Source organism: Zeugodacus cucurbitae, chromosome 5, assembly GCF_028554725.1.
Source record: "Zeugodacus cucurbitae isolate PBARC_wt_2022May chromosome 5, idZeuCucr1.2, whole genome shotgun sequence".
Lineage (NCBI taxonomy): Eukaryota > Metazoa > Arthropoda > Insecta > Diptera > Tephritidae > Zeugodacus > Zeugodacus cucurbitae.
The window spans coordinates 66,781,439-66,795,004 of NC_071670.1; the positions used below are offsets into that span (position 1 = coordinate 66,781,439).

Sequence of the window (13,566 nt, forward strand, 5' to 3'; positions counted from 1 at the left end):
ACTTTACCTGAGAAGAGAAACCGCATTTTATTTTAATTGTTCTAGAAGCTCTTTACATGAAACCACTTATTTGTACACGTATAATGAAATTCGTAATTCCTCAGCAGCTATTAAATATTCAACTGAAATACGATTTACTAAATAAACATTCAAGAGATGTTGAAACATTAGGGTGGGCCAAGTGAAACCGAAAAAATGTAAATTATTAATTAAAATGTATTCTTTTCTAATATCTTATTGTATATTTGTTATACGTATTAGGGTATACAGCTTCAAAAAGTCCTCCATTTTTGTGTAGAATTTCATTTAAATATTACACAAGTCCAGAAATATTACAAAGTAACAGTTCTGTAAAAATAGTTTTATAATTTTGTGGATCACCTTAATAATTTTCCTGAACATGGTATAAATCTAAAGACTAAGTTAAAAATCACAGTGATAAGTTTATGTTAAAAATATATTTTTCTGGCTCACCCTAATGCTATTAATACAATGCATATAAAAATACAAGTTAAGAATGGTATAAGTTTAACAAATTTTTAAATTATTTTTACGACCCACCCTAATGCTGTCCATTGCATATAAAAATTAAGTAGAAGCCAAAAGATGAAAAATTGCTTTCAGCGACGTGATTTTTGCTCAAAATTTATTTTCACAAATTTCTTATTTGCCCCGACAAAATGGTAAACAAACTCGTGCTGAATGTAAAAATTACCGTTAAATAAATGAATTTCGCCAAGCGAAAAATACGCGGCGTACAACAATATTTATATGCAGAATGAAAACAACAAAAACACGTGAATTTACAGTTTCACTCTAGAGGAGGGCATTGAAACGATTCATTTCTACATATATTTAATGCGCGTCTATTACATACAATACATACGAACAAATAAACAGTTGTAAGCATTTACAAATGCCGACGCTTTAAATCGCTCACCTTGACCATCAAAATATGCACACGCCTTATTTTTATTTTTCGCGTACAAAATAAATGAGCTTTACGTTTTGAGGTGGAACAGTCGGTCGTTCAATCGTTTGGCGAACGCGACACCTGTTCGCGCAATTTCAATCTCAATTCACAAAACCATAAAATATGGCTACGAAACAAATGGATATGGATGGCGACAGCTGACAACGAAAGATGGCGTCACAAGTCGATGGGCATTGAAAGAAATAAATTATTTAAAGAAATGTAAACACAAATTTTCGCCGAATACCTCAATAATGAATTATATTTACACGATTATCTGAGATGTCCGCATTTAAGCATCGAAATATGTCAATTTTATGTAATTTCGTAAGGTTGACAGCTGTCACCGCTCAAGTGCTTTAATTAATATTTTACATAAATTTTTAATCAGCCGAACTTGTTTTGCACTTGCAGCTCATTATTTTGCATTTTCTGGTTTTATTTCACTCTCACACTCTTTTTACATGCATTCGAGTATATTCAACGCCGCTGCGTTTTAATTTATTTGCCTCACACTTTCGCACCATTAAATTATCTCTGCGCTGTCTTTGTCTGTGTCTCCCCTTATTCGCTCGCCACTTGTCTCGCTGAAGAGACATTTCTCTGTGTGACGCTCAATTAATTCATTCACTTTTGTAATATGAAGCTGTCATTGAAAGTGACACTCTGTGTATTCTTTGTGGATTAAGTACTTACAGACAATTTCAATGCAAATGTAATCAGACATACATACGCGTGATAAGTTAAATGAATGCGTGAATCTTATAAATAAAATTACCGAATTTAAATTTGTTTGGAATTTGTTGAAGACTTCATGTCATACTTGATTACAGTAAACATATCTATACTATTATTATAAAGAGAAAATATTTGTATGTATGTTTGTAATGAATAAACTCAAAAACTACTGTGCTGATTTCAAAAATTCGAAAGCTACATTCACCTCGAGTAACATGCGCTATATTTATTGCTAGAATCTAAACTTTTTGGAAATAGTTCCCAGGTGAGGGTATCAAAAGGACTCCGTGATGGAGAATCTTAAACTGAAACTGAATCTCACTTCATAATCCGAGAGAAAGACATTGGACACCAAAGACGACACTCAAAAATGTAAACATAAATATCACGTGATCTTGTAATGACATCACGTGATCAGAGTGGGATCATTCACCTCACTCAAAAATGTGAACGAAAATATCACGTGACCTTGAAATGTCCTTACGTGATCAGGGTGTAGTCATTGACCTCACTCAAAAATGTAAACGAAAATATCACGTGACCTTGATGTGACATCACGTGATCTGGGCGGGGTCAATGACCTGTAAGCCAAAATATCACGTGTTCTTGAAATGTCATCACGTGATCAAGGTGGAGTCATTGAGCTCACTCAAAAATGTAAACGAAAATATCACGTGACCTTGAAATGTCCTTACGTGATCAGGGTGGGGTCATTGACCTCACTCAAAAATGTAAACGAAAATATCACGTGACCTTGAAATGTCCTTACGTGATCTGGGCTATATTTATTGCTAGAATCTAAACTTTTTGGAAATAGTTCCCAGGTGAGGGTATCAAAAGGACTCCGTGATGGAGAATCTTAAACTGAAACTGAATCTCACTTCATAATCCGAGAGAAAGACATTGGACACCAAAGACGACACTCAAAAATGTAAACATAAATATCACGTGATCTTGTAATGACATCACGTGATCAGAGTGGGATCATTCACCTCACTCAAAAATGTGAACGAAAATATCACGTGACCTTGAAATGTCCTTACGTGATCAGGGTGTAGTCATTGACCTCACTCAAAAATGTAAACGAAAATATCACGTGACCTTGATGTGACATCACGTGATCTGGGCGGGGTCAATGACCTGTAAGCCAAAATATCACGTGTTCTTGAAATGTCATCACGTGATCAAGGTGGAGTCATTGAGCTCACTCAAAAATGTAAACGAAAATATCACGTGACCTTGAAATGTCCTTACGTGATCAGGGTGGGGTCATTGACCTCACTCAAAAATGTAAACGAAAATATCACGTGACCTTGAAATGTCCTTACGTGATCTGGGTGGAGTCATTGACCTCACTCAAAAATGTAAACAAAAATATCACGTGACCTTGATGTGACATCACGTGATCTGGGCGGGGTCAGTGACCTGTAAGCAAAAATTAGCCTCATGGGGTAACCGAATATGATGTTAACGGAACCGGAAATGTGGCATCCGGAAACGGATATGGATAACAGTACTTCCGGAACCGGAAATGGGGTGTCTGAGTATTGGTTACTGAAACTGGAAGTGAGGCATCCGAAAACGGAATGATCTGAATGAATGACTTATCTTTGATTCATAGATATACGCGTTTTCGTTAGCATCACAAAAGATTGGCATTTCACAAATTTCAGTCTAGTGGAATCGAATGCGATCTAACATGACCTAATCTCGTGAAACGTTGCACAGAGCATATTAGTTTAGTTTCCCTATGCGGTTTTTGTAATACAGAAAACTTATTTAAAGAGATAATCGTCAGAAGCACTTAATCTTACAGTAAAGATAGTGTACTAAAGCACCACTCAAATTGGTAGAAAAAATATACTAAAGCTATGGAACCGCCCATTTTTGGGACCTTGGTGGCGAAAATAGGTGAAATCGGTACTGGAATGACACCTACCTGCATATAATCTATAAAATGATTTTCGATGTTCCTATGGACTTTATGCCGAATATATGGGACAAATCGGGTGTTATCGTAATAAAATTGCCTGGAAACATGTTCCTCGAGTAAATATCTTCCCCGAGGTTCAATAGACCTAATAGTGAGATGACATCATTCTGGATCTCTTTTTCTAATATAATACTTTCGCCGACCCTCACTAGAACTTAGCACACCTTATTTGTTATTTATAAAAACACAATATCAGAGACCAAATCATGTAATTGAATCTAAATGTTTTAACGACGGAGTATTGAGACGGTAAATACATAATGTATTTGGAAACCCTTATATATAAAATCTAAAATTCTGTGTATGAATACTTTGGTAATAACTGAAAATACATAAAAAATCTACTTTAAAGCTCCTCTTCCTTAAATTTAGTTATCTTAATATGATAAATTAGAATTCAAGTCTCAAACTTACCACTGGGATACTCGGTCAATATGAGTGATAAACTCATTATCAAGCAGCTGCAATATGTGAGGACTTTATTAGAACGAAATTGACTACACTTTCTCCACAGTTAAACACTTCTCACAATAATTGCTTGCATAACACCACAAAAATCTTGCTCACACAAACACGAAGACACTTTGCATTTCCACAGAGACAGATACTTCACTTGCACTGCATATTCATAGTTGCAACATACCAACGATAACGAGCACAACAACAACAACAACGCCAACACAACATGTCAATAAGCAAACAACTTAACTGTAATTTAAAGACTAACGGGTGTTTCCAATGCACAAAAACAAAAACAAAAAAGGAAGGTTCACTGCAGCGCCATTAACCCAGTTTTGTTGGCATAAGTTTGTATGCTTGTATGTATGTATCTTTTTGGAAATTAAGTTCACTTTGTAGTACAAACAACACTAACGGCATATTTGATCAATTTCAATATTATGTTTGGCAATTCAAAATGAATTTGTCTCGAATTAATTGGCATTCAGTTCAAATGCCATGCAATAAATTAGCAAAATGCACTCGACTCTTCACTTAAACCAGCGCAACAAATCAGCACAAATAACAGTTTATACGATTTAGTTGTTCTTCTGCTTTTACTTCCTCTTCATCTGCTGCTACTCTCTATTTGCTCATCAATTTTGCAAGAAACGTTGTCTGCTGTCGCCGCCTGTCTTATCGCCAATACTGGTTTATCGCAGTGATTGCTCAGCGAGCTGCCGACGACAACTGGAAGCTTACAGCGGAGCATGTTTTATGTCATCGAATTCATGTTTGCAATAATTTGTGTTGTTGTATTGGCTGTTGTCAGCGCCAACGAAAGAATTCACCAAAATCAGCCTTCACTAAACACAGCAGGCAGCTGGCAACTGGCAACTGGCTTTATTGCACACATTACATTGCCTCTCTAGTATATAAAAATAGATGTGTGTGTGCTTGTATCGCATGGAGTCAATAACTATCGCTATTTCCGACAGCCATTGTCATTTGTAATTTTAAAACGTTTACCTTCGGGCTGCCTCTTTCTCAACTTCCTCGCCAATCGCGGCATTGATTGTCACGTGTTTATTGCTGTTAATTTGCTTTGTGTGCTTTTAGGCGCACACACTTATTCTTTCCTCCATTCCCTTTCGCGCATTCTCCTTTTGTTTCTGCTTATTTGCTATTTGTTTATCGAACTTCCAATTTCGTTATTAATGGTGTCGTCGTCAGCTTTGTAGGTTCCCCATTTCCTGTTGCCTTTGTTGTCGATTTCAAACACGGAAATTTCGATTAGGGTTAATTTATTCCCTTTTTATTGCTTTTCTTTCGCAGGTTATTTGTTTTTCTTTTGTTGACTAATGTGATTATTTTATTGTTTCTGTATTGAACCCCTATTTGATGGATATGATGAGGGGTTTCTATTATAGTAAATATTTGCTTTTTGATGAATTGATCTGCAGGCTCTAAGAAGACTTAGGTGGTTACAATTAGAATATATAAGGCTCCAAAGTTATAAAATCGAGCGGCGACATGATTTTAGGTGTCATCCCACAGTAGCTATACTCGTTTATTTTGAGTGATAATGGGTCTGGATCCTATTTTATATACGTATACTACACTTAATAGCCATCCGATGAGACTATCTGGTGTCGAAATTAATCTCCGGAAATTAATCAAGACCTTCCCATAGTTTAAGAATGTTAACGCCGCATTTAAGAACTGTTATGTCCAAGTGTAATCTTCCGAAGAGGAAGTTATAGTTAGTCAATTTTTTTAAAGTAAGCATTTATTTATGTTCTAAATTGTTGTAAGTTTTATTTACCATTTTTCGAATCCATCTTGAAACACACTTTTATGTATCAGAACAAGTAATAGTTGAGAGAACTCTAAATGTTATTTAACCAAAAATTTAATCGGTGTACTAACATTCAATTAATCAACATTGAGTTTATCGAAAGGTAACTTTTCAATTTGTTCAGGCAGCGATCTAAAATTACTGGGATCAGTTCTTCTCTTTTATGCAATGACTGAGAACAGATACGGATATTCCGAACATACATTTTTGTCTTTTCGGATTATTTAAAAGGTGGTGTTACATCCCAACTCGTGTAAGAATAGTTTAGATAAGACAATGAGAGAGCGAATAAGATTTCAAAATCAGATAATCTTACTTGTACAACAGGGATACCAAAAAAACTCCTAATGGATCAAATATAAACACACGATTCGACAAAGCGCTTGGCATCCCATAAATAATTCTTAAGTCTATTAAAGTCTATCCCAGTCCATTAGCTAGGTTCGCCGAAGATGTACCTACCATTCGGGTAAGAAGTGCCATAATTTCAATTAAAGTAGCTCAGGTGTTGTGCTGTTATGTTTGAAACCCGGCTCTTTTACGTTCTCTTTTAGCTTTAGCCCGGCTTTCTTTTGCCCGAGCTATGATATCTGAATGTCCGCTCTTCTTTCCCTTTGCTCTTTTTATGGTATGTGGCCAGGAACCCTGTGCCAGCGAGCTTAGCATTCTCGTACATATTTTGAAGGGATCGTGGAACCGACTGTCGTGGATACCGTTCAATGCCTAGTTATTCCGTCAAGTCTAGATTATTTCTTCAGTAAATACTGTGTTTGGTGGAAGAAAATAAAGGAGAGAGTGAAAGTCATTAACTAAGATAACTTAACCTCAAAATATCGGTTTTATATTGAATCCTGAAAACATTAAGCGCCTAGTAATGATTGATGGGGTCTATTTGTTCTGAAGAACGTTATCGCATTTAGAGTTCTTGATGGGTTCCAGAGTTCAGATCTGCTCATAGACTCGACTTTCGAGTGAACGCATTTAATTGAATGCCGTTATTTCCGTTACTTCTTACATAACTAATCTTAATTTAGTTGAGAAATTTCTTACTCTAGAAAATACTTAGTAAAATTCCAGTAAATTGAGCACAGTTTCATTAAATGTTAAGTTAAATTAAGTTTTTTAATGGTAAAAACGAAAAAAAATCGATGCCTGCTTTACTAAATTTAATTAAATTTCGCACTAGTTTAATGATTCCTAGTAAATTGACACGGAACGCTTTTGTTCCTCTGCAATTTCCTACCTATGTCTACGAACCGTATTAAAGAATAGAGTATTGTTACACAAAGGTCGATCCTAGCTAACTACCTGCGGGAACTGCAACATAAACTCCACTGTTTACCGTAGACAGCATCAGTGTAGTTCACACCGCAAATATCGAAGCGCTTGATAAGCTTAATAAAAAGAAATAAATAAATATTTGTAAAAATAGTAATACCAAAAAATCTAAAAATGTCAAGCAAATGTCGTTTTTCTAAATGCAATTGGTCCGGCAGTGTCGATGATATTTTTGCTCACTGCGAAAGCAGCCACGCAGAGTTCATACGCGAGAGCAAGGGCAATAATTACTACGATTTCGACTTCGATGACATCGCCACAGATGCATTTCTGCTCTGCGGCCCGAGTGGCTTGTATTGGTTCTGTGCGGACCCCATTAATGATATTGAAATCAATCGCGGTATCTTTCACATAGGTGATTCGGAGCCGATCGATTACACAATTAAGCTTGGACTCAATCGTGATGGCCACGCAGAGTACCTCGGACCGTATAAATCACTTTCTGCCGAGATTGCAGGTGAACCCTACGAAGTGGAGTTCGAATACGATTACATACAATATATCAACGAAGAGATACCGTCTCGTAAGATGCGTTTGTATGTTGGTAAATACGATGACAGCGATGATACTTACGATCCCACCTGGGAGGAACTCACCTTCACCGAGGAGGATGAGCAATTGAATAGGAAATGTGTGGAGAATTTCACTTGCAGTGTTTGCTATGAATACATTAAGCGTGACATACGTTTCTGTGAGAATGTACATTATGTGTGCCTGAACTGTTTTGAGAGCATGCAGAAGCAACAGAAATTGCGTTGTCCCGTCTGTCGCACCGATTATCCGTACGACTGTAGTGATCCGGATCTGGACCGATTTCTGCGTATGGTCAGATTTCCTGACGATGTGCCACAACGAAACGGTTCGCAGAACGGAGAACGTCAGGAAGAGAAGAGGGAAGAAGGGACTCAGGAAAATCCACAAATAATTTTGATTATGGGGAAGAAAAATAAATAAAATTTTAAAATTTAAAATAAAATAAGAAAACTGTTTTGATTATTAATTTCAAGTTATCTTGCAAGCTGAGACGTGCATAATGTTAGACCTAATCTTCAACAACTGATGGGATAAAGTATTTTAAGGGAGAGTTTTGAGTTTTCTATATTTATATAATTTCGAGAGTTATCTAAAAGAGTGGATTCCAGAAGATCTTTCGGGCTCTGCGTAAATCGAAATCCAGTTTTTGTTCAAAAAACCATTCATACAGAAGAAAACCTTCAAAGGTCGGCATCATAATTTTGAAAAAATAAATTGAAGTTACTCGAGAATATCTAAAGATGTTAAATGAACATGTAATTGCTTCCTCATCCACATATTCTCAGGGTCTAGTCCCCAGTGACTTTCGTTGGGAGGTGAAACTTCTTCAGTCAAATTAAAATTTTCAGATCGAAAGTGTGATTTGAGTGGTGATATTAATCTCCAAACAAGTTATTTATAAACAAGATCATCATAAAAAGCTATTATATATACCATATAATCTTATAATTCCAACAACTTACCCGAAGCACTCATTGCGATTTGTGTTAGTAATGGAATTTCACTAGTGACATTTATGAGTTGATTTTCTCATCAATTTTATTTGTACATATATTTTCTATGATAGGCTAGACTCCTTTTATAGTTAATCCACTGTCGGTTATTCGTTACACTATCCACACTATCCACACAATTACACTATTTTTCATTTAATCAATCCAAATTCATGCAATCAATATACAAAATGTGTTCGCCGCGATTTGTTCGTTTCGCCAGTTGCTAAACGCTTGACAATTGCATGTGATTCTACGTCAAAGTCACCTTAACTAATTTGCTTTAGCCGAAATTATCGTTGGACTTTAATTAAAACACCAGTAAGTTAGATAAAGAAATTAGAAAAACTTAAAATTGAAAGATAGACAATTTGAAACGAAAATTTTGTATTCAATTCTGACAATTTCAATATGGAAATTTATTGTTTGTATAAATTTGAAGTTATTTGAGTTTAATTGCAAATTATTTGTTTTTCTATAAAAAGTAAAGCAAAGTATTTATTTTTGTAATTTCTTGTAGTAATATGAGCTTGAATATTAGTGATCAACTGGGGTTTGAGAGAAATTGTGAATATTTGTTTAAATTCTTGTAAGACTTAATGGATTTTTTTTTTAATAAAACATGTTTTCCCTGAAATAGGTTCATTGACTTCTGAGCTGGGTTGATGTCATACATGTTACAGATATATTTTTGTAATCCAGAAAGTGTTGCAACAGCCAGTTCTGCTTAGGCTTCCATCTCATATCATTAGTAGTAGTTATAGCAGTTATATGAACTATTCCAGTTATTCACTTGTCATGTCATTCAACTCACTGAAGTCTTGACATATTAAAAAAATTAAACATATGTCAATAACTCATACTTCTAATGACAGCAAAATGAGGAGGTAACCAAATTCGGCGATTTGTTGACGAGTTTAGTCTGAAGCTGCGAGTATTAAAAATATTATCAAAAACTCGTATATTTTAAAGCTATCAAAAGTGACCGGCAAACAATAATTCGAATAATATTCGGACATTAAATTCGATTAATCGATTATAATCGATTAATTGCAAAACTTTCGTATTGAAACCATCTTTCAGCTTGTAGTCAGCCAGCCAATCTTGAAAATATAGACTAAATTTGGATGAAATTATCGATAAGTGTGATCGTTAAAATTACGAATTATCGATGAATAATAATAATTGTGATTTACAACTTGAAAAGTTGGATCTTACCGCTTTCGCCATCTATACGACCTATATATCGCTAATATCAGATTTGGGAAGATATTAATTCACCAAAACATCTTGAAAATTCGACTAACTCAACTTCAAGATTTCAAGAAAGTCGTGCGGCTAGTGACACGAGTTTTTGTAAATATTTATCAACTTATTTATGTAATTACTAGGGATCTTAAAATCTGAGTACAGCTCTCTTCTGCTATTTCTTCTGCAAAATTTAGTGTTTCTGACGTTTTTCGTTAGTTAGTTAACCCACTTTTAGTAAATTTCAACCTAACCTTTGTATGGGAGGTGGGCGTGGTTATTATCCGATTTCAACTATTTTCATGGTGTGTGGTGGGGTATGTAAGAGAACCGACTGCAGAAAGTTTGGTTTATATAGCTTTATTAGTTTGCGAGTTAAATACAAATAACCGGGGAAGTGAGGCGGGGCCACGTCCACTTCCCCAAAAAAATTACATTCAAATATGCCCCCTCCTAGTGCGATCCTTTATTCCAAATTTTACTTTTATATCTTCATTTATGGCTTAGTTATGACACTTTATGTGTTTTTGGTTTTCGCCATTTTGTGGGCGTGGCAATGGTCCGATTCTGCCCATTTTCGAACTTGATCTTCTTATGGTGCCAAGGAATATTTTTGCCAAGTTTCGTCAAGATATCTTAATTTTTACTCAAGTTACAGCTTGCACAGACGGACGGACAGACATCCGGATTTCAAATCTACTCGTCACCCTGATCACTTTGGTATATATGACTCTATATCTAACTCTTTTAGTTTTAGGTGTTACAAGCAACCGTTATGTGAACAAAACTGTAATACTCTCTTTAGCAACTTTTGTTGCGAGAGTATAAACACATTATGATCAATATATTTTCACAAGAGGGTTTTTCTACGCCTTCATCAAAGTTCAATGAATTCCTTTGCGGCTACGCACATGAAAGTCTACTATATATTACAGTAACTTTCCCATTTTGTACAGGATATACAACTTTAATACAAACTTCTAACTATTCACTCACCTAACTGCTTAAGCATATGCAATGGAATGCGATAGCTGTGCTACTATGTGCAACACACAAGCATGCCACATGTGGCACACACATCCTTTGATGTTTCGTTGGCGGAGTGCGCAAATCAAAGTGGCGGTGGCTTCATTAAAACAGAAAACAATAAATCGTGGCACATGTATCATGCCAGTGAACTGCATAAATAAGCGCCACAAACACACACACTCACAAGCGCTCGTTGCAGGTAGTTTACTCTTTGCTCTATGCGTTTGCACACTCTGTGGCACCTGAAAAGGATAACTTAGTTGTTGTTGCTGCCCGGCCGCGGTGAAAAGTCATGACAAAGAAAGCGCAAACGGCGAGCGGCGTGACACACATTCGCACACACGCTTATTTATATTTGCTCCGCGTTTCAACTTTCCGCGACGGCAACCGCGTGGTGCTTGCGCCGTCAGCTGGTGATTTACCTGTGAATCATGTCGGGAATAGTGCAGAAATTTACGATGCACGCTGCAAAGCCGCTTAAATGCAAAACTACCTGCATTCCTCTGCCACGCTTCGCTCTTTTTTACGCGCAGCACATCCTTAGTTGGGTTCTTTCGTTTTGCACAATTTCGCTGGCTTTCTATATTCATTTCGAAGGGGTGTAAATTTTCTAGCAAGTAATTTGCAACTGGCAACTTGCAACACCATGTTGCAAGGTGCATAAATTTTGAATGGCTCGTGGTTCAGCGCTTCGAGATAAAACGTCATGTTTTTGTTGTTGTTATTTGTTCGCCTCTGCATTTTTTCTATGTTTTATATTTTTTTCTTTTTTAGTTTTAAAGTGCGTGGTTTACGTGTCGAAGCAGATACAACAAAAATGTACAAGCTTCTTTTCACGAGAAGAATTAAAGTTTGGGGTATTTTAAAAATATTTTCGTTTGAAAATTGTTTTCTTTTAGCATTTTTGTGATTATGCCTAACTTTATTTCAGACTCAATAATCTCAAAAAATCTTAATCGGCATATTTGCGCTATATTTTCACAACATCTTCCCCAAGAGTATAATAGTAGTCTCATTCACATAGCTGTTCTTTGTAACACCTTAAATATCCACCTTATCTGCTCCGGAATGATGATCTTTCCACCGGAGTGGAGATTGTTCTCTTCCGCGGCTTCCTCCAGCGGGTACTGCATCGAACACTTTCAGAGCTGGAGTGTTTTCGTCCATTCGTACGACATGACCTAGCCAGCGTAGCCGCTGTCTTTTAATTCGCTGAACTATGTCAATGCCGTCGTATAAATCGTACAGCTCATCGTTCCATCGTCTGCGGTATTCGCCGTTGCCAATGTTCAGAGGACCATAAATCTAACGCAAAACCTTTCTCTCGAAAACCCCAAGAGTCGTCTCATCGGATGTTGTCATCGTCCACGCTTCGGCGCCATACATCAGGACGGGAATAATGAGCGACTTGTCGAGTTTGATTTTGGTTCGTCAAGAGAGGACTTTACTTTTCAATTGCCTACTCAGTCCAAAGTAGCACCTGTTGTCAACAGTGACGTGGGAGCCAAGACGCGAGTGCGCTGACTGTTTGTTTGATGACAGGAGATATTTCGTCGTGTCCTCATTCCGCACCAAACCCATACGCTTCGCTTCTTTATCTAGTCTGGAAAAAGCAGAACAAACGGCGCGGTTGTTGCTTTCGATGATATCAATATCATCGGCATACGCCAGCAGCTGTACACTCTTGTAGAAGATTGTACCTTCTCTATTTAGCTCTGCAGGTCGTATTATTTTTTCCAGTAATAGATTGAAGAAGTCGCACGATAGTGAGTCACCTTGTCTGAAACCTCGTTTGGTATCGAACGGCTCGGAGAGGTCCTTCCCGATCCTGACGGAGCATTTGGTGTTGCTCAACGTCACGCTAGAACTTGCTAGAGTAATTAATGTGAGGTTCGGCCTAAATGTAGCACTTTTTGAATAATATTACAATATGAAGCACAAAGTCAAAACTGATTCGAAATTTCCTCAAGATCTAGTATAATATATGTATGTATATGAAGATTGAAAAAGTTTAATACGAACTATTGTGATTATACTGAGTATTATAGAATTGAAAATTTAAGGAATAAAGCAACAATACTTCAAAAATTGGTTAAAAAATGATTGATAAATTAAGAAATGGCCACAGTTAAAAATATTGATCAATAGTTTCCAAAATCCAAAAATTGATAGAAAATCTAGAATTTTTTTATTTTTTTTAATAGTTGGGGTTTTAAGTATGTATTAAGTATAGTTGGGGTATTAATGTATTTCGAAAAGTCTCCGAAATTAATTCGAAGTTCGAAATTCCATTTATTGTGAAATAATTTCCATATGAGATTCGAAGAACAAAATGTATTTTCCACCCATTTCACTTCCAATATTACTGTGCGAATTTTCTATAATCCCAGACGATACGAAATTTAGTATAAATATCGGTACCGGT

The 13,566-nt window shown here is 36.3% G+C and overlaps 2 protein-coding genes across 10 annotated transcripts in view; one reads left to right on the forward strand and one right to left on the reverse strand.

Annotated features, from left to right (window-relative positions):
- LOC105211763 (cytosolic carboxypeptidase Nna1) overlaps positions 1–9,297 on the reverse strand; it is a 125,633-nt gene extending 116,336 nt beyond the window's left edge. For 4 of the 5 annotated variants that reach the window (XR_008471418.1, XM_054231736.1, XM_054231737.1 and 1 more), the window contains exon 1: positions 8,835–9,297. Coding sequence is in view for 4 of the 5 variants with exons in the window: in XM_054231736.1 (XP_054087711.1) it covers positions 8,835–8,847 (13 nt within the window). In the remaining variant the exon portion in view is untranslated. The remainder of the gene's footprint in view (positions 1–8,834) is intronic. The other variant, XM_054231738.1, reaches the window with a different exon arrangement.
- The window catches only part of LOC105211762 (glutamine-dependent NAD(+) synthetase), a 140,053-nt gene that overhangs the window by 116,932 nt on the left and 9,555 nt on the right, over positions 1–13,566 (forward strand). The window lies entirely within an intron of this gene.